Source organism: Pistacia vera, unplaced genomic scaffold (genome assembly GCF_008641045.1).
Source record: "Pistacia vera cultivar Batoury unplaced genomic scaffold, PisVer_v2 Contig405, whole genome shotgun sequence".
Taxonomy (NCBI): Eukaryota; Viridiplantae; Streptophyta; class Magnoliopsida; order Sapindales; family Anacardiaceae; genus Pistacia; species Pistacia vera.
The window spans coordinates 1,650,995-1,676,315 of record NW_022196230.1 but is presented as its reverse complement, the minus strand read 5'-3'; the positions used below and the strand labels follow the sequence as shown (position 1 = coordinate 1,676,315).

The following is a 25,321-nucleotide window of genomic DNA, read 5'->3' as shown; positions in this document are numbered from 1 at the left end:
GTCATTTCTACCACAACATAAAGATAAGTACTCATTTAATGCCATTTGACTTCTTTAAAACACTTAACCATTAAGTAATTCTACTAGGTAAATGACTAATTTACCCTTGGTGCACTTTTATGGACACTTAAATCATATGGTTTTGTATGAAAAGACCATTATACCCTTGGTTACCGTTTATGCCATTTAACCTTATCAATCAACTTTATAACCATTCTACCCTCATTTCTCTTCAATGACATCATCCTTTACACTTTATAATGGCCACATCTCGAAATACATGTAAATTGACCATTTTACCCTTCCATTCAAAAAAAGAAAATTACTTGAAAGGTAAATTTCATAGCTTAGGGCATCGGAGTAATAACGCGGGGTTTACATGAAGTGTCAACGTTGAGCTTGTTGAAGTTACTCTTCTGCATATCATACATCATCTGGGTCTGCTCAGCCAACCATTCCTGATATTTTTCCATACGTTTCATCATACCCATCATCTGATGTATCATCTCCTTCTGTGTAGCTGTGGAGCTGGAGGATGTGACAGGGCCTTGTGTGGTTCTCTACCGTTTTGTTCCTGCTCTTGGTTGCTCAGCTTCCGGATGTTCAAGATGCTTTTGAAAATAATCTAAATATAAGATAGGGGCAGCATGAATACGTTGCTCATCACCTTCCACCTTGGCTCCAGCTCTAATGCACAAGGCTGTAATAAGATGTCGGAAAGAATAACTTGATCACCCTGGTTTGGCCGCATGATGAATGTTGTTCAAGATAATTCGTCCCACATTTATACTCTTTCTTGTGGCAATAGAATAAAGCAATAATGCCTTCTTGTAAGTTACTGTGCTATAGTGCGTTTCTAGCATCAATCTCGCACTAACAAAATATTGCCACAATCGAGCCATCGGTGTCAAAGAAGTTCCCTTAATGGTCTTCTTTTGTTTCTTCGACACTGACCAAGTTGCATCTGGTTTTGCTATGACAGGAAGAATGATACTATCCTAAAACTGTGTCCCCCTAAACCTTCCGTACTCATCCTAATCAAACCCAGGTAGGTTATAAAACTCATTAATCACATCTTCTGTAAACGGCACATCAATCCCTCTCACAAATGCAAAACCCTCCTCACAATCCGGGAGGTTGGCATAAAACTCTCTTACTAGCGGCTCAACAGCCAGCTATGCAGGAGCACTCATAAACAGTTCCCACTGTCTCCCTTAACTCCAGTCCAAAGCCCAACTCACGGTTAATCCTTGCTCAGGAATAAAGTCATTATCTCTTCTTTGGATAGCCCCTTGATACCGTTTCTAGGCCTCTTCATTCACAAAGCAGCTGTCCACTTTCTTTCCTTTTCCCTTGCCCTTGTATGGAACCTTAACTTTGGGTGCCATTTTCTATTATTCAACTCACAACGCAACCCAAAAATTCAAGCCTAGGTTCCCCTCAACAAACAATTCAAACCTAGAAAAGGAAATTGAAAACACTTCCAAAAATTCGCAATCAGACCCCCAAACTATGATTTCTCCAAATTCAACAAAACTCTCCAAAACTCAAAACCCACACTTCTCAATATCACAACATGCCCAATCAACCCTTCTTCAACAAAATCGAACTCACAAACACCCAAAAATTCGCAACTCAACCAATTATCAATTTTTCAGATCTACAAATTAAAACTTGAAATTGTGCGAAAATGAGTTTATGGAACTTGAGATCTTACCAATACAAAGGATTATTCGCCACCAATTTACCCAGAATCAGCCCATATTGGAAAGCCCCAAATTTCTTGAACCTGAGATTTTCGTGAAATTTTCGAAGAATTTGTTGTTGAAATGAGTTGTTTTGGTGTTTATGGGGGTTAAGGAGTGAAAACTTTGGTTGGGAAAACACTTGGGAGGCAAAGGATTGAAATTGGAAAATTTTTCTCTCAAAAGGATATGAAAAGTCACGTGAAAAATGAAAAACCAAAGTGGGTATTTATAGAAAACAGTCTTCACCGCGGCGAAGAAGAAGCTCCGCCACAACGAAGTTCTTCGTTCATATTAAAACCCAGGTTTTGCCACAGCGAAGAAAAATACTTCACCGGGGCAAAAAATTATGGTGGCTAATTGCCTCGGCGAAGTAAAAATCTTCGCCGTGGCGAAATTGCCTTAGAGGAATTTCGTCCAACCTGCTTCGCCGCGGCAAAACAAAATACTTTGCCAAGGCAAAAAATTACAGTAGCTGCCATATTTTTCAGGTTGCTTCACCCCGGCGAAGAACAATCTTCGCCGCGGCGAAGTCTGGGACTTTTCAAAACTTATTTTTACATAATGTGCTTCGCCGCGGTGAAGAATACTTCTTCGCCCCGGCGAAGTCTGGAGCATTTTCTTTCCTTGCATTAGCTAAAAACTTCACCTGAAACACCCAAAAACACACAAATTAAAAAGAATCAGACACATTCAAACACACTGAAATAAAAAAATAAAAGAACAAAAATCAAAATACTTGGGTTGCCTCCCAAGAAGCGCTTGTTTATAGTCAGTAAGCTCGACTCTCAATTTTTCAAGTCAGTCCAGATTATCCAAGTACATCACATCCCAAAATATTCCCTTGTGCTCGAGCTTCTTTTGCTGATGATCTTTTCCACAAAGTGGCCTTGTTGAGAGTTTCACCACCCATTTCCATCCCTTGGTCATTACTTTGGTGGTTCGACTCTTCTCACCGACTGTTTTCCATTTTCTTGACTTTCCCTCACCCTTTTTGAGTTGAGAGGTCCGTTCCTTGTGAAAGCACAATCTCGACTATGGCTTATCTCGGAATTTTGTGCAACCCCTTCCGTTATGGTCCTCACTCTCGAACTGATTCGATTTGACAATGCAGCTCTTAATTTCCACCTTAGGATTGTTCAGTTAGGAGGTTTCAGTCTTTGCCAGGTCCACCATATTGATTTTCAAACACGACTCTTGTTTAGGTGGAGCTTTGGTTGATTCAAGGACATTAAATGTTATTTCTTCATCTTGCATCCTCATGATCAACTTCCCTTCTTGAACGTCGATTAAAGCCCTTCTGGTCGCCAAAAATGGCCATCCTAGGATAAGAGGAATCTCTTTGTCTTCATCCATATCCAACACAAAGAAATCTGTGGGAAAAATAAACTTGTCCACCTTAACCAACACATCCTCCACAATGCCCCTAGGATGCTTTATTGATCGATCTGCAAGTTGCAAGAATATGGTTGTTGGCTTTACTTCACCAATTCCTAGTTTCCTGAAAAAAGAAAAAGGCATAAGGTTAATGCTAGCACCTAGGTCACATAAAACTCGATCAAAGGTGATATCTCCTATAGTGCAAGGAATAGTAAAACTCCCTGGATCTTTGAGTTTCGAGGGCAGCTTCTTTTGGAGAATGGCGCTGCACTCCTCCGTAAGCATCACCGTTTCCTCATCTTCTAACTTCCTCTTGTTTGATAAGATTTCCTTAAGAAATTTCGCGTAACTCAACATCTGTTGCAATGCATCTGCAAAAGGAATGTTAATATGCAGTTTCTTAAAAACATTAAGAAATTTAATAAACTGCTTATCCTGATTTTCTTTTCTAAGTCTTTGAGTAAAAGGTACAGGTGGTGTGTGGTTCGCCAACTCTGGTGGTATCTCGGGGAATGGCAATTTCTCTTTCCTTTTCTTTTTCCTCCTTCCTGCTTCCGTTCATCTTCCCTTGTGCTGGGTGATTTCTCTTCAGCGATGATTTCTTCATCAACTTCTTCGTCAGATTCTTCATTTTTCTTTGATGAATTTTCCTCTTTCCTTGATTTTTCCAACTCTTCTAAAACTGTCCCACTTCTCAACGAAATTGCATTTACTTGCTCACGTGGGTTCGTCACCGTGTTACTTGGTAAGGAACCATGCGGTCTCTCATTTAACTTCTCGGCCAATTGGCCCATCTGTACCTCAAGATTCCGAATGGACGCCCCTTGATTTCTAAAATTTGTCCTCATCTCATTCATAAATCTCATGGTCTCCTGCATGAATTTCCCAAACATGTCCTCCAACTTTGTCACTCTTGGATCTCCCGATTGATTATTCACCCCTGGTTGGTTATTTGGCAATGTCCTTTGGTTCCATTGATTATTTTGCTGGTTCTGATTGCCCCAAGCCAGATTTGGATGATTTCTCCACCCTGGATTGTATGTGTTGGAGTACGGGTTGTTTGGTTGCCTCTGATTTCCAGCCAAGTAGTTCACTTGCTTCGATGAAGATGACGAAGCAAATGTGTTCCCCACTTGAGACTCGCTGCTCACATGGTTTCCTACACAAAAATCACAAGTTAGTTGAGGTGCTTGAATAGAGTTTACCTACATACTTCCCAACTGTTTCTAAAGTGCTGTGAGTTGGGCTGAGATGGCTGTGAAGGCATCAACTTCATGAAGACCCGTAGATTTTCTTGGTATTGCTCTCTCATTTGGTCTTTGATAGTTGTTGCTTGCCAAAACCTCAAGCAACTCATAAGCCTTCTCTAGTGTCTTATTCTGTAAAGCTCCTCCCGATGCTGCATCCACCATGGTTTGCACGTTCCCCATCAGTCCATTATAGAAAGTTTGGACTTGAAGCCAAACTGGCAACCCATGGTGTGGACATTTCCTCATCAATTCCTTGTACCTCTCCCAAGCCTCATACAATGACTCGGATTCATCTTGTAGAAATGATGTGATATCATTTCTCAGTTTTGCTGATTTTGCTGGAGGAAAGAACTTGGTCAGGAACTTCTGTGCTAGATCATTCCAAGTTGTGATGGTCCCCGATGGTAGTGCCATTAACCACCCCTTTGCTTTATCCCTCAATGAGAATGGGAATAACCTCAACCTAATGACGTCATCTGACACCCCGTTCGACTTGAAGGTGTCATAAATTTCCAAGAAGTTCGCAATATGTTGATTCGGATCTTCCTTCAAATCACCATTAAACTTGACCGACTGCTGGATCATCTGAATGATTGCCAGCTTAATCTCAAAGTTGTTTGCTTGCACCGTAGGCATAGTAATACTCGACCCACTGCCATTAACTGTGGGAACTAAGAATTCCCTTAGTGTCCTGTTTTCTGGTTCTGCCATTTCAACAGCTATTTCTTCTGTTCCAACCACTATGTCCTCTCTTTCTCTTCTCTCTCTGTTAAGTCGTCTAGCAGTTCTCTCAATCTCAAGATCAACGGGAACCACTGGCTGACGTCTTGCTCTTCGCATAAACTTCACAAAACAAAATGAAAGAAAGTGAGATCACAAACCAACTGAAAATTGAAAACAAAAATTAAAACTTCAATCTAGCTAACTATAGAAAAACTCAATGTTAACTTAAAACTCAATCCCCGGCAACGGCGCAAAAAACTTGATGCTTGTTTCCTACAACATGCAATATGTAGCAAGTATACTATTCGCACAAGTAATAGAGTGATGAGTGAGTATCGTTCCCACGGGGATTGTTGCTAAACACTAAGTTTTCTACCATTTTCAAGTTGAAGCAATTGAATTCTTTTGGATTTAAGGGAGCAATTTAAACTATAACTAGAACAAAATTTTACTAAAATAAAATTAAACTATGAAAGCAAGATTTAAAATGGGATAAAATCAATTCAAACAAACGGGTAGGGTTTTGACTTCATTCGGACTCTATGGGTTAAACCTAAAGAATTAAACTAAAATCATAGTCACATGCATTGATTGTAAATCGAACTCTCTAAGGTGTCCAACATACCTTCTAAGGCTATGTTTTCCTACTCTTCCCTATTAACCTTCCACACCCAACAAACTGAAAGTTAATAAATTTAAGCTCATTAAGCACAAGAATCCTAGATTGATTTCATTGGTTCTTGAATCTATCTCTAGCATCCAATAATACAATGGTGATTACCCAAGAAGCTTAACATGAATTATCTCTCAATCTCAGCATGTTCATCACATAAAAATAATAAATACAGAATAATCACACAATCAAAGCAAAATCATATGAAATTAATAATCATCAACTTTCTAACCCATTAGAATCCGAACTACATCAAAACCCTAACCCTAAAAAGGTTAGTTCATGGCTAAATCAATAAAACAATTAAAAGAAATGGAAAACTCCAAGTTCAACATCATGGAAACAAGAGAAAAGGAAAAGAATCTTCCCAATTGATGAATCCACTGATTTCACCTTGAATCTTCACAGTTTGTTAATCCAAAATCTCTCAAAAATCAATCTAAGAAAATGTGAAAACTGCTCTCTATCTCTCCACCAACGCCCTAAACAAAAAGACTAAGTATTTCTTTTATACCTCACCCAAAATCTTACAACTTAGCCTAAAAACAAAATTGTGCGTTTTACAAAAAATGGAATACACAGACTTTGCCGCGGCGAAGAAGGAATCTTGCCGTGACGACAAAGGAGCTGAATTTGGTGCATGTCTGGCCCATTTCGCCGCGGCAAAGCTTCCTGAAGAATTCTGAAATTACAAAATTGCCCTCCGCTTGCTTCTGAGTTCAAAAATTCCAAATCTGCCTTTAGTCACTCAAAATTTCCATTTTAACCTGAAACACAAAATGTAAGGAATTAAGTAGCAATTTAGGCAAAAATAGACTAAGAAGTATTTAAAATCCGGCCTAAAAGCTTAAATAAACTAGCATAATCCTCGGATTATCAAATATAGAGCTCTTGATAGTTTTCTTACTACTCATGGTATCTCTTATTAACTAATCCCCCTCACACACCTGAGTACAATGACTTTTTAGAGAGACAACATCTTCATATATTTGAGACAGGACTTACTTTACTTTCTCATGCTTCAATTCCTCTAATTTATTGGTCTCATGCTTTCACTACTGTAGTATATCTAATCAATCGCATGCCAACTTTGACATTAAATTTCTTTTCTCCTAATGAAAAGATTTTTGGTGCCTCTCCAAATCATTTGAAACTCAAAAGTATTTAGATGTCTATGCTATCCTTGGCTTAGACCATATACTTCTCATAAACTCGATTCATGTTCTAAACCATGTGTATTTCTTGGGTATTCTCTAACTCAAAGTGCCTACTTTTGTTATGATCCTACAACATCAAAAATTTATGTTTTTAGAAATGTTAGGTTCATTGAGTCTATTTTTCCTGTTACATCTTTACCACTTCGTCTCCACGTCCAGAGTCTAATACCATCTCTACATAGGTTACACCAATAATAAAAGTTAACACCACCACTTGCTATTCATCACCATTAGTACGACCATCTGACATGGATATTCAAAGGCATTCCCATTGTGAGGCTCCAACATGAACCATCACCCTTGAAATCATATCATCTAATTCTACACTCTCTATAACTAACCTTTCAAACCAACCGACACCATCAAATCAACCAACACCTTCAAACCAACTAACACAATCAAATCAACCAACACTCAATCCACCACCAAGGCAACCTTCTCGTATCCCTTCCCAAGCAACTCACTCAATGATCACCTAAGCCAAAGACAACATTCATAGACCTATCAAGAAGTTTAATCTTCATACCCAATTATCCAAAATTATCAATTTTGAAACTAGAGCATTATATTCTCCCAACATGGCCGGACGCCATTTTGGATCTTTGAGAGCTTGGGTTACGATTTTGGGTTCAAAATTATCAATTTTGAACCCAAAATCGTAACCCAAGCTCTCAAAGATCCAAAATGGCGTCCGGCCATGTTGGGAGAATATAATGCTCTAGTTCAGAATGGGACATGGGAATCAGTACATTCTAATCCAAGTCATACTATTGTTGGCTGTAAATGGAATTTTAGAATCAAACATAATCTAATGACTCCATTGACAGGTTTAAGGCCCGCTTGGCTGCAAAAGGTTTTCATCAATGCTCGAGGGTTGATTATCAAGAAACTTTCAGTCTCATGGTTAAACCCATCACCATTCGTCTAGTTCTAAGCCTAGCTGTGAGTCGTGGCTAGCCTCTTTGTCAACTTGATATCAATAATATATTCTTGCAAGGTTACTTCTCTGAGACTGTTTATATGGCTCAACCACAAGGCTTCATTGATCAAGATTATCCATCTCATGTTTGCAAACTTGGAAAAGTCATTATGGTCTCAAGCAAGCTCCTCAAGTCTGGTATCAAGAACTTCGTACATTTCTCCTTAACTTTGGTTTTAAGAACTCTTATGCTGATACATATCTATTTGTTCTTAACTTGAATGGGCATCTACTCTATCTACTTGTTTATGTGGATGTAATAATTCTTTGGTGGATAGATTTGTTACTCTTTTAGCTTATCGTTTCTCTTTATAGTCATATTTTTCTTGGTGTGGAGGTTGTCCCAAGAAAAATATGACAACAGAAAAAATTACTTATATCTTTCTTGTCAATTTCTTTATTCACCAACCATTGTTTATACTTTAGATAGTCCTTCTTCCTATGTCCTTTCTTCTTATAGAAAAAAATATTTGGGAGAAACTTAGTGCCGAATGATTTCATTGGCATTTTCCACTTATAATTTTTAAAAGACCTGTCGTTAGAGTTGTTGGTTATGAGGTGCAAACTTTATATGCCCTCACTTTTCCGTCTTTCCCCCTTCTGAAGGCACATGGCTGATAATTCATTCACTGACTTCTTGTGTGTTGCAAGCTACCTTAAGACTGTGTTTAGTTCAGACAATATTTTATTACTAAAAATATAAGATTACTAGTAATATAGATAACCTTAAAGATTAATAAAAACTTAACAAAAATAAAAAATAAAATAGATTAATGGGTATAAATTATTATTGTGTTTGGTTAATGTGGGTTGTACAAATAATTAATATGTTCGGTTGACAATAATTATAAAATATTTAGATATTACTTTATTTTATCGAAATACATATGTTTGGTTAAATAGGTACACATATGGCGGATATTCTATCCATAATCCATGAACAAAAAAAGAAAGAAAATATATTAATTACTCATTTTTTAAACAAATAAATAGTTAAACAAAAGAAAAAATCAAAACCCAAGACCATCACCTTTCATCACTTCCCACCACCGACAATGTAGCAGCGCCACCATCCCTCAACCCACCATCACAGTTCATCACCACCCATTCACCACCCAACTCTCAATCAGCAGCTCAACCATAAAAACAAATCAAACTATTAACAACAGCAACCCATATCAACTCTCAAAATATCAAAACACTAAACCTCTTCATCAACAACCCAGGCCGATGACCGGAAAAGCGCATGATGGGGCTGCCGTCTAGTTGTAATCTGGGTGGCCCTAGAGTGGCCTGGAGGCTTAGCCGCAATCAATCGGTCATCGAATCATGGCCTGGTGCAATAAATCATCCATTGAATTATGGCCTGGTGGCTTGGCAGCGATTAAGTTGCCATCGGATAGTGGCTTCAAAGCATGGCCGCTTTCGATCGGCCACCAAATCGCGGCTACCACCACCACCGTACCCTTTTTTGGTAAATAAAACTGTAATTTCATTTTTGTTCTATTATGCTGAAATTGTTTATGGATTTTGATTTGCAATAATATTTTGTGTATTAACAGAATTTATTAACGAGGTACTAACTTAAAGTATAATATAGATACTATATGTAATTTTATTAATAAAATCCAGTAATCATTACCCTTTTGATTTGATATTTGCGAAAAGAGATGGTGGTATTAAGTAATAACAATCTATTCTCAAAGAAATGAGGGGGTATTTATGTCCAGATTATTTATTGATGAGGTCAAAGAAGTCATTTTATAGGTTTGGTTTATGTGTTATTTGTTGACAATAGGATATTTGTGTCCAGAGATTTTACTGAGTGACGGTAATACTGGAACAAAAATCGAATTACTCCATAATCTTAAAATACCACCTCTTCAATAGGTAATTACATAATCCCCTATAAAACCTCTCAAATTATTTGGGGAATGAAAGATTACCAAATTTTTTTATTAGTGTCTGAACCAAACAGAATAATGATTAAATTAAAAGGTAAATTACCAAAGTAATCCCTTTACACCCCTAGGGGTCGTTTGGATTGGGGTAAATAAAATAACAAGCGTAATCTTAGTTTATTTTGTAAGATTCTTATGTTTAGTTTATAAGTAATAAAATATTACAGTAATCTTTTATTACAAATATTGTTTACTGTTGGTAATGTGTGAGGTAATCTTATTACCTTGCTTGGGGATGTTATTAAAACATTATCGAGGTAATTTGTTTTTTCTACCCATTTTGCTCTTAATTAAAAACCATTTCGAACACAATTGCCTTTAAATATCTACCAAATAACAATTACACAGCCTCCTTATATTTGATAAATTAGCTAAAACACCTTAGCCACAAAAAAATTTAAAAGTTAATAAAATACCCTCAGCCATCTAAGACCATCACCGGCCATAACTTACCACCACTGGCCACCGGTGTCAGCCACCGTAATGGTTCACAACTAGCGGGAACTAGCCGATTATGTGCTGGTAAGGCCTGTGATCCATGGCCAAAAACGGCCAGATCTAGTCTTTGATCATGAAACAGATCTAGTCTTTGATCGTGAAATGATCAGTGGCCATTTCACGACCATATCTTTGGCCGTGAAATGGTCATAGATCTGGCTGTTTTCCGGTCATGCATTTGTGATCCATGACCATTTTCGGCTTTGCTGGTGCATGACCAGTCATATACAACCAGTCGTACGTCATTCCGTCAATTGTTGACAGTGGTGGTTGGCTGCCAGTAGTGGCTTGGGTTGGGTGACGGTGATTTTGCTATAAATTAAAGTTTTGTATGGTTGGGGTGTTTTAGCAAAATTTCAAATGTAGGAGGTTAAAAGAAATAGTTCAAAAAAAAATAATAAAAAATACTATTATATTAATATTTAAAAAGGAGGGCAATTTAGTAATCTATATAACATACCCACCAATTTATCCTCCCAACCAAATATATTATTTACTAATTTAGTCGAACCAATCAAATATATTTTCTAAACATTCCCAGTAATCTTCAAGGTGATCTTTCTTTCCGTTAATATAATATACCTCTATAATAAAATATTATATAATCTAAATGCCCTCTTAACCATATGCAGCCTAAAGGTATTATAATCCTTAAAGAGAGAGTTCCGAATGAAAGGCACAAGAAATGATTAGATGTCAATTTATAATTCCTTTAATTGTGCTGCTAAACCCCTCATACGCATGATACGATCACACACTCCTTTTAATCCATGATGTTTCATGGAACTCAGCTTTTCCATAAGGATGCTTGTCATTTGCTTTGCAAATTTTATGAATTGAGCATCCACTGCTGTCAGATAATCAATGGCATTAGAACATTCAAGATTTGAACCTCCAATGCAATTAGAAATGTTTGCTTTAATGAGCATCATACTCTAACGGTATGAGTGTTCCTAATTCTCAAAATAAAATGTATCGACTGGCATAATTAATTCTATAATGGCAATTGGTTTGCTAACACGAAGTGCCAAATTTAAATCCATACACCTCAAAGTTAGATTTTTTCTTTCCATTCAGTATAGTTCTTCCTAGTCAGTAATGAGAAATGAAATTGATTATCCAACATAACTGCAAAACGGAATAATAAATGTTTAATACATTAACGTAAAATTACTTTATACTTATATCAACGCGTGTTAATAATCAAATAAAAACTAAGATAAATTACAATTTACATGTGAGGAAAAATCATAACCATTCTAGTAAGACTAAACATAATAGTATAACAGTAAAAAATTGAGTAGACATACTCTATAGTCCATGTTTAACAATCTTGGTTAATTATACTTTCTAGATTACCTGTTGGCAAAATCCATAATGCATAATAATAATTATACTTAACAATAAGACTAAAATATTTCACAATAAAAAAAATGAAAAAAAAAAATTCTTGCCTATGGGCTACAGAAAAACTCTCACTATTTTATTGTTTCATATTTTATCTTATTCTAACATTGTACATAAAAATTAATAATCCCTGTAGGGACAATATTTATTTAAATGCACTAGTTGCAAATTATAATTGTGACAAATACATACATACATCATTGTAATAATTAACAATTACGAATATAAAATTCAATTAATTAATATGTGGTTGTAATTTAGTAAAATAATGTTGGGCCTTAAAAGTCAAACCCATTTTGATAGGAGAAGAAAACTGGCTTGAAATTTGAAAAACTCATTTCTACTTTCTGATTTCAGTGGCCTGGGAAAAAAGAAAACTGGGCCCAAAACATAATCCATCAACTCCTATTGTATTCATAAACAAGCAGCGGCATAATTGTAATTTTTCAAATATATATTATGCATTTCTCAATTAAGAAAATAACATAACATATTATAATGAACCACATAAAATATATCAATGTCAACCAAATGACATGTATAACACTTCAATAAATTCCAGAATACCAAAAATAACATGTTCAATAATTTTCATAATTTTCCCGAATTTAAAACAAAATTTAGACATTTTCAAACACCAAATAATAATTATCAAAACCCACACATTCTGGAAAATTACAAATCATATATTGACATGTAGATCTATCAACTAACATTCCAGAAATGTAAATAACATTATCAAAACATGTTTACAAGTAATGTACTCTTGAGAGTATGAAATTCTAGAATTTCTCATTAAATATAAAATAAATACTTAACATCTTCGGAAAATTCATAAAAAAATATAGAAACACATAACAACAAAGATTGTTGGCTGAAATTAAGTGGTCAACAAAAACTATTTGAACGAAGATTCCAATGACACCAATAGCAATCAATTGGAGGCGTTTAATAAATGACTCTGTTAGACAATTCTATATATGAACATAGGCAACAAGCTTTTAAACCGTTATTCCAATTAACATACAATAATTATTAAAAACTCGAGACAAAATTCACCAGCATTATCAAGACGTATTTTCTTAATTGTATAAGCTGGAAATTGTGCTCGCAATGAATTATTTGGGCAAGTAATCTTGCAAACGTTAGGTTGCAAGTAGATAATAAACACACATGTGACCATCTTATAGATACATCTACTAAGACCATAAAATATCTAAATGGTCCACATGGTGGATGAATATGCCTACATATATCACCTTGAATTTGTTCTAAATATGTAGGTGATTCAATTCCAATTTTAGCTGGTGATGGTCTAATAATTAATTTACCTTGAGAACAAGCAGCAAAAGAGAATTTATTCGATTGAAAAATCTTCTGGTTTTTCAATGGATGTCCATGTGAATTTTCAATGATTCTTCACATCATTATTGAACCGGGATGGCCTAACCAATCATGCCAACTAATAAAAGTATTAGGATCAATATACTTCTTGTTTACTATAACATGTGTTTCAAATATATTGATATTTGTGTAGTATAATCTGGAAGCAAAAGCAGGTAATTTTTCCATTACACATTTCTTGCTTGCAATTGTTCTTGTAATATAAAGATATTCAATATTTCCTCAATTGGTTGTCTCAATATGATATCCATTAATTACAGCGAATATCTTTAAAACTTAATAAGTTTCTTTTAGACTTGGAAGAAAGTAATGCATCTTTTATAATAAATTGTGTTCCTCAAGGCAATAATATATTAGCTCTTCAAGAGCCTTCAATTAATCTTGCACTACCAGATCTTGCATTTATGTTAGCTTCACACATTATCAAAGAAGAAACTTATTTTCTTTCTTTAAGTATAATGTGCGTTGTGGCCACTGTCTGTGAGACAAAGATCTTCATCATCAATCTTAGATCCAATCATAGACTTGGGAATGTCCATTTTCTTTATTGAAAAACAAAATACATAGTAAGATATATTACAAAGCTAACAAAACAAAGTAATTTATCTAAAATTGAAAATCACACTTAAACATATTAAAAGTAAAACACTCAACATAAATATATTAAAAGTACAACACTCACAAAAACATAACTTTAATAATTTTGGACATTTCCATCCCCAATTAAATGATCTATTTTCCCTTCAGCATTTTCAAAGAAATCTACAACATCTAGATGTGTTATATCAACAGGTACATGATCAAAATTATCACCTTGATAAGCAAAATTTGCTTTCATTTTGATAGGCAAAATTTGTTTTCATATTTCTCTCTTTTCCTTCCAACAATACTTGATAAAGTTCAACAAGATGTTTGGCGTACGGTAGGTACATGACCAATGTCCTTTCATGCCACATTGATAGCATAGATTTTCTGTATTCTTCGAATTTTTATGTTGTCCACTTTTGCCCTTTTCCTTTTTCTCTTCATCATTATTCCACTTTTGATGCCTTTTATAATCAGAAGAGTTATGGTTACAACCACCACCATTGTGATTATTACGACTTTGATCACGTCCACAGCCACGACCATGACCATGACCTTGCCCACGCCCCTAATTATCAGATATTGTCATATTCACTTTAGGGAATGGAGTAAAACCTGTTGGGCAAGCTTCGTGATTTTTCATTAATAGCTTGTTATTTTGTTTAGCCTCAAGAAGGCATGAAATTAGCTCAAAATATTTTTAAAAACCCTTCTCTCTATATTGCTGTTGCAGGAGCACATTTGATGCATGAAAAGTGGAGAATGTTTTCTGTAACATATCTTCATCAGTAGAGATGGCAATGGACCTAGTATTTTCGGGTACCCGGCCTAGCCTGTCCAGAAAAAGCTAGGCTTCACCTAATGTTAATGGGCTTGGGCTTGGGCCTGTGACTGATTTTAAGGCCTACCCTCGGGTATGGGCCGAGCATGAGTATGTCTTCATGCCCAGCCCGACCCGACATTTTATTATTAATTTTACTAAATTACCTTTATCCTATATATATATATATATTGAAATTTATTAATATTTGGTGAATATTCAAAAATAAATTAATATTTAAAAACTGTTTCTAGAATTAAAAGTATAAAAAAAATTGAAATTTATTAATATTTAAAAATTCACATTATAAAAATGGGCAGGCTTGGACCGGGATTAAGATTACAAAAAGCCCATCGGGCCGGGCTTGGCTTTACCCATCATTTCCATGAGGAGCTTGGGCCTTTGTCATGGGAGGGTCGGGCTTGGCCCCGAGCCAAGGGGTACCCGGCCTTGGCTCGACCCATTGCCATCTCTATCCATTTGTAATATTTTCTCCACACAATTTCAATTAAGAACTAATTCTAAATACTGTGGATTATATTCAATTACTTATTTGAGATCTTGTGAATGTAAATGCATCCAATCATAATAAGCTTTAGGAAGAATCATAGTCTTTTTATGGTGACACCTTTCCTTTTGAAGAAGTCCTAGAATTGAGAGGAAGGAAGTCGCAAACTTTCCAGTAAACCAAACAGAAAAAATAACAGAAAAACAGAGCAAAAAGAATCTACAATTTTTTTGAATTAAATTTTGGTAATTTCAATACAATGCACGTGAAGGAAGAGTGCCCTTTTTATACTAGTTCTAAACATAGCTGAAGCAAGTGGCAAGTGGCAAGTGGCAAGTGGCATTCTTAACACTGTACTCGTGAGTGCTATTGCAATGTACAGGGTGCTGAAGACTTGTCAATCTTAGCCACTCATCTTGATCTGAAATGTGATCATCTCTGATTGATGATGACTACAGTTCTGCAGTTTTGTTTCTGATTGTAACATCCTCCCTCAAGCTGAGCAACACAGGTTGCAAGAGCTTGTAATCAGAAGCAGAACTTTATAGTTTGAGGCAGATCAATTAGCTGCAATGCATCCAACACATTTGTCACCGTAACACCTTTAAATTTTCCCAAAGAGTAAGTGGATCTTTTAGTGTAAGGTATTTAGTTTTCAATTCGTGGAGATGATGTCGAAGGAAAATCATGGCTTTAACCTTATCTTGATTGGATGATTCATTTTCTTCTTTGATGGTGTCACCAAGAGCCATAACATCTAAATGAATTTTAGCATCAAGAATCCATAACAAATAATTCTTGCCTGTAATATCAGGGGCCACAAATTCAAGTTTCGTAATATTTGTCATGACAAAAACTATAAAAGAAATATTTAATAAATTAAGCAATCTCTAATAAAATGAAAATATTATCACAAATAAGAATTTAGAGTAATAATAATGAACATACAATTTATTACAGTTATAGAATTTAATCATTTGAAAACATAAATAATAAAAGCAAATATTTACAAATATATGTGTCTTTCTTTATTAATCAAATTATAAATCTATCACTATATAATGTTTTGTTTATAATGAAACCAAAACGTTCCAAATTAAAACAATTTCATATATTTTATACTATAAAAATGATTAAACATTCCAACATATTAATAAAACATATTGAGATACAAGCAAAATTGAATTTACTTGCTTGGTAAATGGAAAACTCCAACTCCAAATTTGATTAGGGACAAAAGCTTAAAACTTGATGAGAATCATTTTCCCTTGACAAGATGATATGGTCAGAGACTCATGCTGATAACGTGTTATAAAATAAACTAAAAGAAGAGAGAAGATAATTGAGGGGAAATAGAACCAATGTTTTATATTCCAAAGTTGAGTGTACATCATCTTTTACAATATATCTATTTATAGTCTCAAGATTATGAAATATTATAAATAAAATTAAAAGCTAATAAAATGCTTTGAAGTTTTAGAACTTGAAACATTCAAGAGTTAGAGAAGATGAAAGATTGAGAAGTTATAGAATTACAAGGGACATCCACATTTATTCATAAGCTTTATCAAGCTAATTCTTTGATTGAGCATTTTTTAGCCTTATTCAATTTCTTTGACAAAAATGGATATCAACAACTTTTTAATTTAGTCTCTCAATTAATATAGAAATATTTAACAAATATAATATGATGAATAATTTCCTAATACATATAATCACGTGCAAAAATGGGTACTATATATATAAAAGATCATAAACCACTTCTTGTCTGTTAAGTTAAAAACTATTGAGATACAATAACTATATGGGTGCATTTGGTTTGGGGTTGTATAAGATTACGGGGATAATTTTTGTTTAATTTTCAAGATTCATTTATTTGGTTTGGAAGTAATAAAATATTACGGGTATCTTTTGTTACAAATAGTGTTTACTATTAATAATATAAGAGACAATTAGATTACCCCTTAAGGGGTGTTATTAAAAAATTACCGAGGTAATATAATTTTTATACCCATTTTACCCTTAATTAAATATAATTTCGGTCACAATTACCTTTAAATGTCTATCAAATAACCATTGGCTTAAACCCTATACATTTGAGAATTTAGCTAAAACAACACAACCATAAAAAAATTTAAAAGTTAACAAAATACCTCCAATCACCGAAGACCACTGCAAGCCGGTGCATGAATGGTTGAATCTGACCGGTCATAAGCCAATATGTGGCCGTTTCACAACCACGTCTTTGGTCATGAAAGACTGTTTTGCATGAATGGTTGAATCTGACTGGTCGTAAGCCAATATGTGGCCGTTTCACAGCCACGTCTTTGGTCATGAAAGACTGTTTTACAACCACATCTTTGGCCATGAAATGACCATAGATCTTGCCGATCGTGTGCCATTATGCCGGCGGTGGTGGCTTGGGGTGGGTGGGGATGATTTTGCTATAAATTAAAGGTTTATATGACTGGGGTAATTTAGTGAAATTTCAAATGTAAGGGGTTAAAAGAAGTGATTCAAATAATAATATTATACTAATATTTTAAAAGGACGGTAATTTAATAATCTATATAACATATCTACCCATATATCCTCCCAATAAAAAATATTAATATAATATACCGGCTAATTTATTCCAACTAATCAAACATATTTTCTTAAACATTTTCAATAATATTCAAAGTAATCTATTTTCCTATTAATATAACATTTTCGATAACACATTCCCTGAATATATGGTGCATGTTTGATGTTAAACATCAGAGAGAAGAGTATTATATTATACAACTTATGATAGAAACTTTATATCATATTAGTTAATGCAATGTACACTTAATTAATGCATATTCATTATAATAATTAATTCCAAGTCATTATAGTTAAAAGATGTCCTATAATTTGACTTCCGAATTAGAGGTAGAAACTGTTAGGCAATTAACAATGAAAAGACGGGGAAATTACATGGAAGAAGTGGTTGATAGAGTATTACATTGAAAAGAGAATGGAAACTGTTGGGCAATTAACAATGTCGTGTATAGCAAGCATAGTCCATAGATAGTCAACCAAAGTATACATTTAGTAAAAAATCTCGTTGACAAATATGCTTTCTTTGACTCACAGAATGAAAAGATGGGGAAATTACATGGAAAAAGGGGTTGATAGAGTATTACAATGAAAAGAGAATGGAAACTGTTAGGCAATTAACAATACCAAGCATAGTCCATTGATAGTCAACCAAAGTATACATTTTGTAAAAAATCTCGTTGCCCAATTTGCTTTCTTTGACTCGCAGAATGAAAAGACTGGAAAATTACGTGGAAGAAGTGGTTGCTAGAGCATCACAATGAAAAGAGAATGGAAACTGTTTAGGAATACCCACAGTTGGTACAAACACTAAGCTTTCATGGGGTGTAAAAGAGATCTCTGTATCTCTGCACTGCTTCTGATATTCAATTTCTTCTATTTATTCAATGCAGCTGATATAATAACATCAGCTCAATTTATCTCTGATAGTCAAAACGAAAGCATTTTGTCATCTAACGGAAACTTCAGATTAGGATTCTTCAGCCCCGGCAAGTCTCGAAACCGTTATGTTGGAATATGGCCCAACAAAATCTCCAAACGGATGGTTGTTTGGGTAGCCAACAGAGAAACTCCAATTAGAAACTCCGAGGGCATCCTCAAGATAGCTGAAGATGGAAATCTTGCCATCTTTGGTCATAATAAGACCACTCCACTTTGGTCTACTAACGTTTCCATGCCAGAACGAAAATCAATGGCCAAGATCTTCGATTCGGGCAATCTTATTCTGGTAGCTGAAGACGAATGGAGTGACTCTGAAACCATTATATGGCAAAGCTTTGATTATCCTACTGACACGATTATACCTGGAATGAAATTCGGGATGAACAGAAAAACTGGCCTCATTCAAGCACTAACTTCTTGGAGGTCGACTGATGATCCGGCCCCTGGGGAATTCTCCTGTATGCTTGACCCTCTTGGTTCACCTCAGTTTTTCATATACCAGGGCTCGCTTCCACGGTATCGCTGTGGCCCTTGGAACGGTCGCAACCTGAATGGCCTGCCAGATGTAACGACGAGACTAAGAATGCTCAATGTTGATTATTCCAAACAGATTGATCTTATTAATTACACATTTGTAATGAATGATAATGAGATCTACGTTGAAATGTTGACAAAGAACGACAGCCCTTTCCCTGTAACTGTGCTGGAGCCAACGGGAGTAGCGAAGAGAATGATTTGGCATGAGAGCAAAAAATGGGCCAACTTCTGGATGGCACCTCTGGATTTGTGCGATGAGTACTCGCGATGTGGTGCAAATGCTATTTGCCATAATGAGAATACCATGACTCGTTGTGAGTGCTTGCCAGGGGTTTGTGCCACTGTATCCTCATGAATGGAGCTTAGAATGTGCCGAAAAGAGGAAGGTGGGTGAGTGTGGCAAGGGTTACGGAGAGGGGTTCGTGAGAGTAGAAAGATTGAAGCTACCTGATGCCAGGAATTCAAGGGTTTATTGTAATATGAGCTTAAAGGAGTGTGAGAAAAAGTGCTTGAAGAATTGTAACTGTACAGGGTATGCAAGTTCTAACGTTAATGAAGATGGGCGAGGATGTATGGCATGGTATGGTGAATTAAAAGATATGAGACAGTATAATGATGGTCAAGATTTTTACTTGAGGGTAGATGCAGTGGAGTTAGGTATGTATGAATTTATGGTTTATTCATCATTTTATTTCCATAGTCGCTCAGTTTTTTCCATTACAATACCCTGAATTATATGCTTCAAATTATATTTAATCTTAATTAGCTTTCAGTTGAAGTTTCAAAAGCGGCATGAAAAAATTTAGGCAAAATCTATTGGGCATTTAGAACCTTGAAAAAAGGCAAGTAGATTGCCTAAAATTAACCCAGAGCTTGCTTGAAATTCAAACTATGCTTACTTGTAGGATGGCTTTAAAGTACAAAATAGATTTGATCAACTATCAATTAACATGAAAATTGATCTGAAATTACTTGAATCTCTCTCATCACAATCAGAATTTTCAATTGCAGCTGCAAATGCTCGAAAAAACTCAAAAAAGTTTCTAGCAAACAAAAGTACGGTTGAATTTATTATTGTGCCTGTTGTCATGGAAATGCTTATTATAGCCGCATGCTTCTACTACTGGTGGACAAGGAAAGCCGGAAGGAAAGGTAATTTGAAGAACCACAATCAACTAAACATCTTTCTTAGTTTGGGATAAGCTTACAATAATCATCTCTCTTGTTCTTTCCACTTGATATCGCTACATGTTACCTCCTCAATTTGTTAAGTAAATTACATTATTTTACATACCACTATTAACTATTAGTCTGGTATTTGAATCCTGGAGTGGAAACATTAAACTTTTCCTTGAATGTTACGACTCTTAATGTTACGACTCTTTTTGCCACTCTTGGCAAGAAATAATGTTAGAAAAATGGAAGAATTACAACTAGGAATAATGATGAATATTTGCTTCTTTTTTTTTTTCCCCTTTTCCTTTTTCAGTATTTGTAATTACGTTATCATATAAGGCAGAAGAAGAAACAGAGGCGCGACAATTCGTTACTTCTGGAATCAGAAACAAGTTTGCCTAACCACAAGAACTCTGTTATTCCAAGTGCCAAGAGCCGTGGGGAAAGTGGGAACATAGAATTAACGTTGTTTGACGTAAAATCTATTGTAGCTGCCACGGATAATTTTTCCTCTGCAAGGAAGCTTGGACAAGGAGGCTTTGGTCCTGTTTACAAGGTACATTCTACAGTTAGATTTTTTGTCATTTGCAGTGATGTGTTTGTGTTTTGATAGGTTCTTCATTTGTGTTGATCTTAGTTGAGTTTTTCTGTGGCTTCCTTTAATAATAAGTTTAACTCCTTTTAGTCTTTTCCTCGAAAATGTTTTGACCACTTCCTCCATTGAGCGCATACAAACCAAATGACGTTCAAGTATACAATATAAAGCTTGAAATTTTGGTAGTCTGGTACTTTTTTTTCTGCATGTTAGCCTTTTGTGGCTAGATTTGAGATTTTTAGTCCACTGCACTAATTGCAGCGGGTATTTTATTAGCCTTACCAGCATGAACCATACGAACGATGAAGGGAAAGAGGGGCAGTAATATGCAATTTTGAGCAGAAATTTCAGTGGTGGTGGGTATTGATACAAGTATAACTTAAATTGGTTTTTCAATTGTCAGGGACAATTACCTGATGGACAGGAGATAGCTGTCAAAAGATTATTAAAGAATTCACATCAAGGAATTGAAGAATTCGAAAATGAGGTCTTATTGATTGGAAAACTTCAACACAGAAATCTTGTACGGCTCTTGGGTTATTGTGTAGAGGGAGATGAAAATATGTTAATCTATGAATTTATGCCTAACAAAAGCTTGGACTGCTTCATATTTGGTAAGAGTACTCTTTAGCAATGCAATTGATTTCAGTGTGTGGTATTGTGTCTATTCTAATATATGAAATAAAATTTGAATGAAAACAGATCAATCAAGAAAGATGTTTTTGGATTGGAAAACACGCTTTGATATAATTTTAGGAATTGCTCGAGGAATTCTTTATCTTCATGAGGATTCTAGGTTGAGAATTATTCACTGAGACTTAAAGACAAGTAATATACTTTTAGATGGAGAAATGAAACCTAGAATCTCAGACTTTGGGATTGCAAGACTATTAGGAGGGGATCAAACCCAAGCAAATACAAAGAGAGCGGTGGGAACATTGTAAGTTACCAAAAAATATATAGAAAATTAATTTTCTAGCAATATCTTTATAACTTAGTTCAATAACATTGTAGTATGCAGTGGTTACATGTCACCAGAGTATGCACTAGGCGGCTTTTTCTCAACTAAATCAGACATGTTTAGTTTTGGAGTTGTTTTATTAGAAATCATAAGTGGCAAGAAGAACAGGGGATTAATATTCCATGATGATCCATCCTCGAATTTGATTAGATATGTAAGTTGTCTATCTTTTTGTCTGTGTTCCAATTATTGAGATTGGCTTGAAAGAGCCTTTTAATTTTTATTCTCATGTCATGCCCTGAAATTAACACACAAGACATGGGAACTGTGGAGAGATGATAAGGCGCTAGAGATTGTAGAGTCGTGCATTGTTGATTCATGTCCAGTTCAAGAAGTCGTTCGATGCATTCAAGTGGGGCTCTTATGCGTGCAAGATGATGCAAGTGAAAGACCTACCATGTCTACTGCTATTTTCATTTTAACCAACGAAACTCAACTTCCTTCTCCAAAGCAATCTACATTTTCTTTCAGGAGAACGAAGACTGAACCAGATTCATCTATTAATGAGGTGACAATAACAACATTTAGTGCTCGATGAATCGGTAACATTTCATAAGGTGTTTCATTCCGAAAATTGTTCGAAATTGCGATCATTTGGAGTTATCAACTGTTCATTACAGTTCATATGGAACTTTCATGGCTGATACAAACTTCTCTGCATAACAAAGGAATCGCTCAAGTCTCGTCACCGTATCTAAACTATAAAACGTTAGGTGAAATAGCAAAATAAAGACGGTAGATGATTCTTATCCGAGTTTCAGTTGAATCATAGGTCTTGCTGTTTTTATCCCTTCTTTCTTTATTTTTGCAAATTTTTTTAATTTAATCAATAATTATCTTGTTTGTACGGCTGATTTTGAATATAACTACATGTATTTGCTTTTAGTTGATTTTTAATTTATTAGAAAATATGATTTGAATGCTTAAAGTTCGAGGAAACATAAAGCTAGAAAATCCAATTAAATCTCAAGAAGGTGAAAAAGAAAGAAATTGTAAGATATAGTAACGGAACAGCCAATAGTACAGTGTTTGCAATAAGATAAAAATGATTTAAAAAACTGCAGTAATATTAAAAGAGAAAGAGAGGAAAGTAAATCAAAGATGAAATCAGAAATCTTAATAAAATATACTATTAAAAAGTCTCTAACTTAACAGAGCAAATCCCTTATTTGTTGATTTAGTTGTAACTGAGTTTTAAATATTCCTTTATTTGACTTTGTATAAGTTGTTTATGCTATTACCTATAACCTAGGAGTTAGTTTTGCTCATTTAGTTTACACATTTAAATACCTTTGTATTCTATAAATACTCAATTACAGCAATAGAACAAATATAACATTATTTCTCCCAATCTCCTTCTACTGTTATGGTATCAGAGCATTAAGATTTTTTTTTTCTTCTCTTTTTTCTTTTAACTCGTCGCTATGACAGCCAAGACTACCAACAACTCCTCTACTACAACAATTTCCGATACCAATGATCCACACAATACTATGATCAACATTAACATTGTAGCTCAAGCCCCTCTCAAACTCACCACTAAGAATTATATCTCCTGGAAATTACAATTTCAGATGCTCTTCATCGAATACGACCTCCTTGGGTAAGTTGACGGATCAAAAGCATGCCCGACTACAACTATCACTCAAAATGAAGTTTTAATACAAAATCCAGTCCACATAATATGGATTCGGCAGGATCAACTCATTCTCAATGCAATGGTTGGTTCCCTTTCTCCTGCCACTATTTCCTTCATCGCTCGANAATCAAAGATGAAATCAGAAATTTTAATAAAATATACTATTAAAAAGTCTCTAACTTAACAGAGCAAATCCCTTATTTGTTGATTTAGTTGTAACTGAGTTTTAAATATTCCTTTATTTGACTTTGTATAAGTTGTTTATGCTATTACCTATAACCTAGGAGTTAGTTTTGCTCATTTAGTTTACACATTTAAATACCTTTGTATTCTATAAATACTCAATTACAGCAATAGAACAAATATAACATTATTTCTCCCAATCTCCTTCTACTGTTATGGTATCAGAGCATTAAGATTTTTTTTTTCTTCTCTTTTTTCTTTTAACTCGTCGCTATGACAGCCAAGACTACCAACAACTCCTCTACTACAACAATTTCCGATACCAATGATCCACACAATACTATGATCAACATTAACATTGTAGCTCAAGCCCCTCTCAAACTCACCACTAAGAATTATATCTCCTGGAAATTACAATTTCAGATGCTCTTCATCGAATACGACCTCCTTGGGTAAGTTGACGGATCAAAAGCATGCCCGACTACAACTATCACTCAAAATGAAGTTTTAATACAAAATCCAGTCCACATAATATGGATTCGGCAGGATCAACTCATTCTCAATGCAATGGTTGGTTCCCTTTCTCCTGCCACTATTTCCTTCATCGCTCGAGCCACAACTTCACAGGAAGCACGGACTACATTAGCCAATACTTATGCCAAGCCTTCTCGTGGATGAATTAAGCAGGTAAAAAGCCAACTAAAAAATCTCACAAAGGGCTCACAAATTAACTATTACTGAATTTCTACAGATAGTTAAAACCTGAGATGATAAACTCGCAATCCTTGGCGCACCACTTTATGATGAAGATCTAACCGAGACAAGACTTGATAAACTTGGTGATGATTACAAAAACCTTGTTCGTGCAACTCAGGCTAGAGATAATCCGATTGGATTTAATGAACGACATGAAAAAGCTACTGAGTTTCGAAGCATCTCTACAAGGAACCAAATCATATCCATCTTAGTTTTCTGCCTCTGCTAACCCAACAAATCAAACCTATAATAGTTCACGCTCACTAGGCAGCAATGGCGGGAAACTACCAACAAACAATGGTATCAACAACACCACCTAGCGCACATCGCCCACCTATGGTGCTCACCCTCTTACTTTAAACACTGTTGGAACCAATCTGGTGCTTGGCCTCCTCCATGGCCCTACCTTGGCTATTGTCAAATTTGCATAATCTAGGGACACACTGCCAGCATTCCTTCATTTCGCTTAGTCCCAGTTGAACAATTCAATAACACAAATACAACAGTAGTACCACCTTCACAATGGCAACCAAGAGCTCATTTCGCTTCCAACAATTCCAACACTCCAACGTGGCTTCTAGACAGTGGAACTTCTCACCATGTCACTTCTGCCTTGAGCAATCTTTCCCTTCACTCTCCTTACCCAGGTTCTGATGACATAATGATTGGAGATGGCACAAGTCTTCCTATCACTCATATAGTTTCACCTCTCTCAAAACTCCTACTGCTAAATTTCCTT

At 35.3% G+C, this 25,321-nt stretch overlaps 1 protein-coding gene and 1 non-coding gene across 3 annotated transcripts; both read left to right on the top strand.

Annotated features, from left to right (window-relative positions):
• Window positions 1-4,595: 4,595 nt before the first annotated feature.
• Window positions 4,596-4,702, top strand: LOC116142210. Its single transcript, XR_004129971.1, has one exon. It is a non-coding gene; the product is annotated as a small nucleolar RNA R71 (small nucleolar RNA).
• A 13,779-nt stretch (window positions 4,703-18,481) lies between these two features.
• LOC116142185 (G-type lectin S-receptor-like serine/threonine-protein kinase SD1-1) lies at window positions 18,482-22,717 on the top strand. 2 transcript variants are annotated; one of them, XM_031427628.1, is made up of 6 exons: window positions 18,482-19,869; window positions 20,224-20,364; window positions 20,728-20,944; window positions 21,387-21,597; window positions 21,686-21,923; window positions 22,005-22,717. In XM_031427628.1, exons 2-5 carry the CDS (start codon window positions 20,324-20,326, stop codon window positions 21,796-21,798), a joined length of 582 nt encoding a protein of 193 aa, XP_031283488.1. In that variant the 5' UTR covers window positions 18,482-19,869; window positions 20,224-20,323; the 3' UTR covers window positions 21,799-21,923; window positions 22,005-22,717. The 2 variants fall into 2 exon arrangements, with proteins under 2 accessions (XP_031283488.1, XP_031283487.1); XM_031427627.1 differs by having other exon boundaries at window positions 20,702-20,944.
• The last annotated feature ends 2,604 nt before the right edge of the window (window positions 22,718-25,321 follow it).

Excerpts from the sequence above, each read along its gene's own strand:
- LOC116142185 (XM_031427627.1), top strand. The coding sequence starts at position 18,554 with ATGGGGTGTAAAAGAGATCTCTGTATCTCTGCACTGCTTCTGATATTC.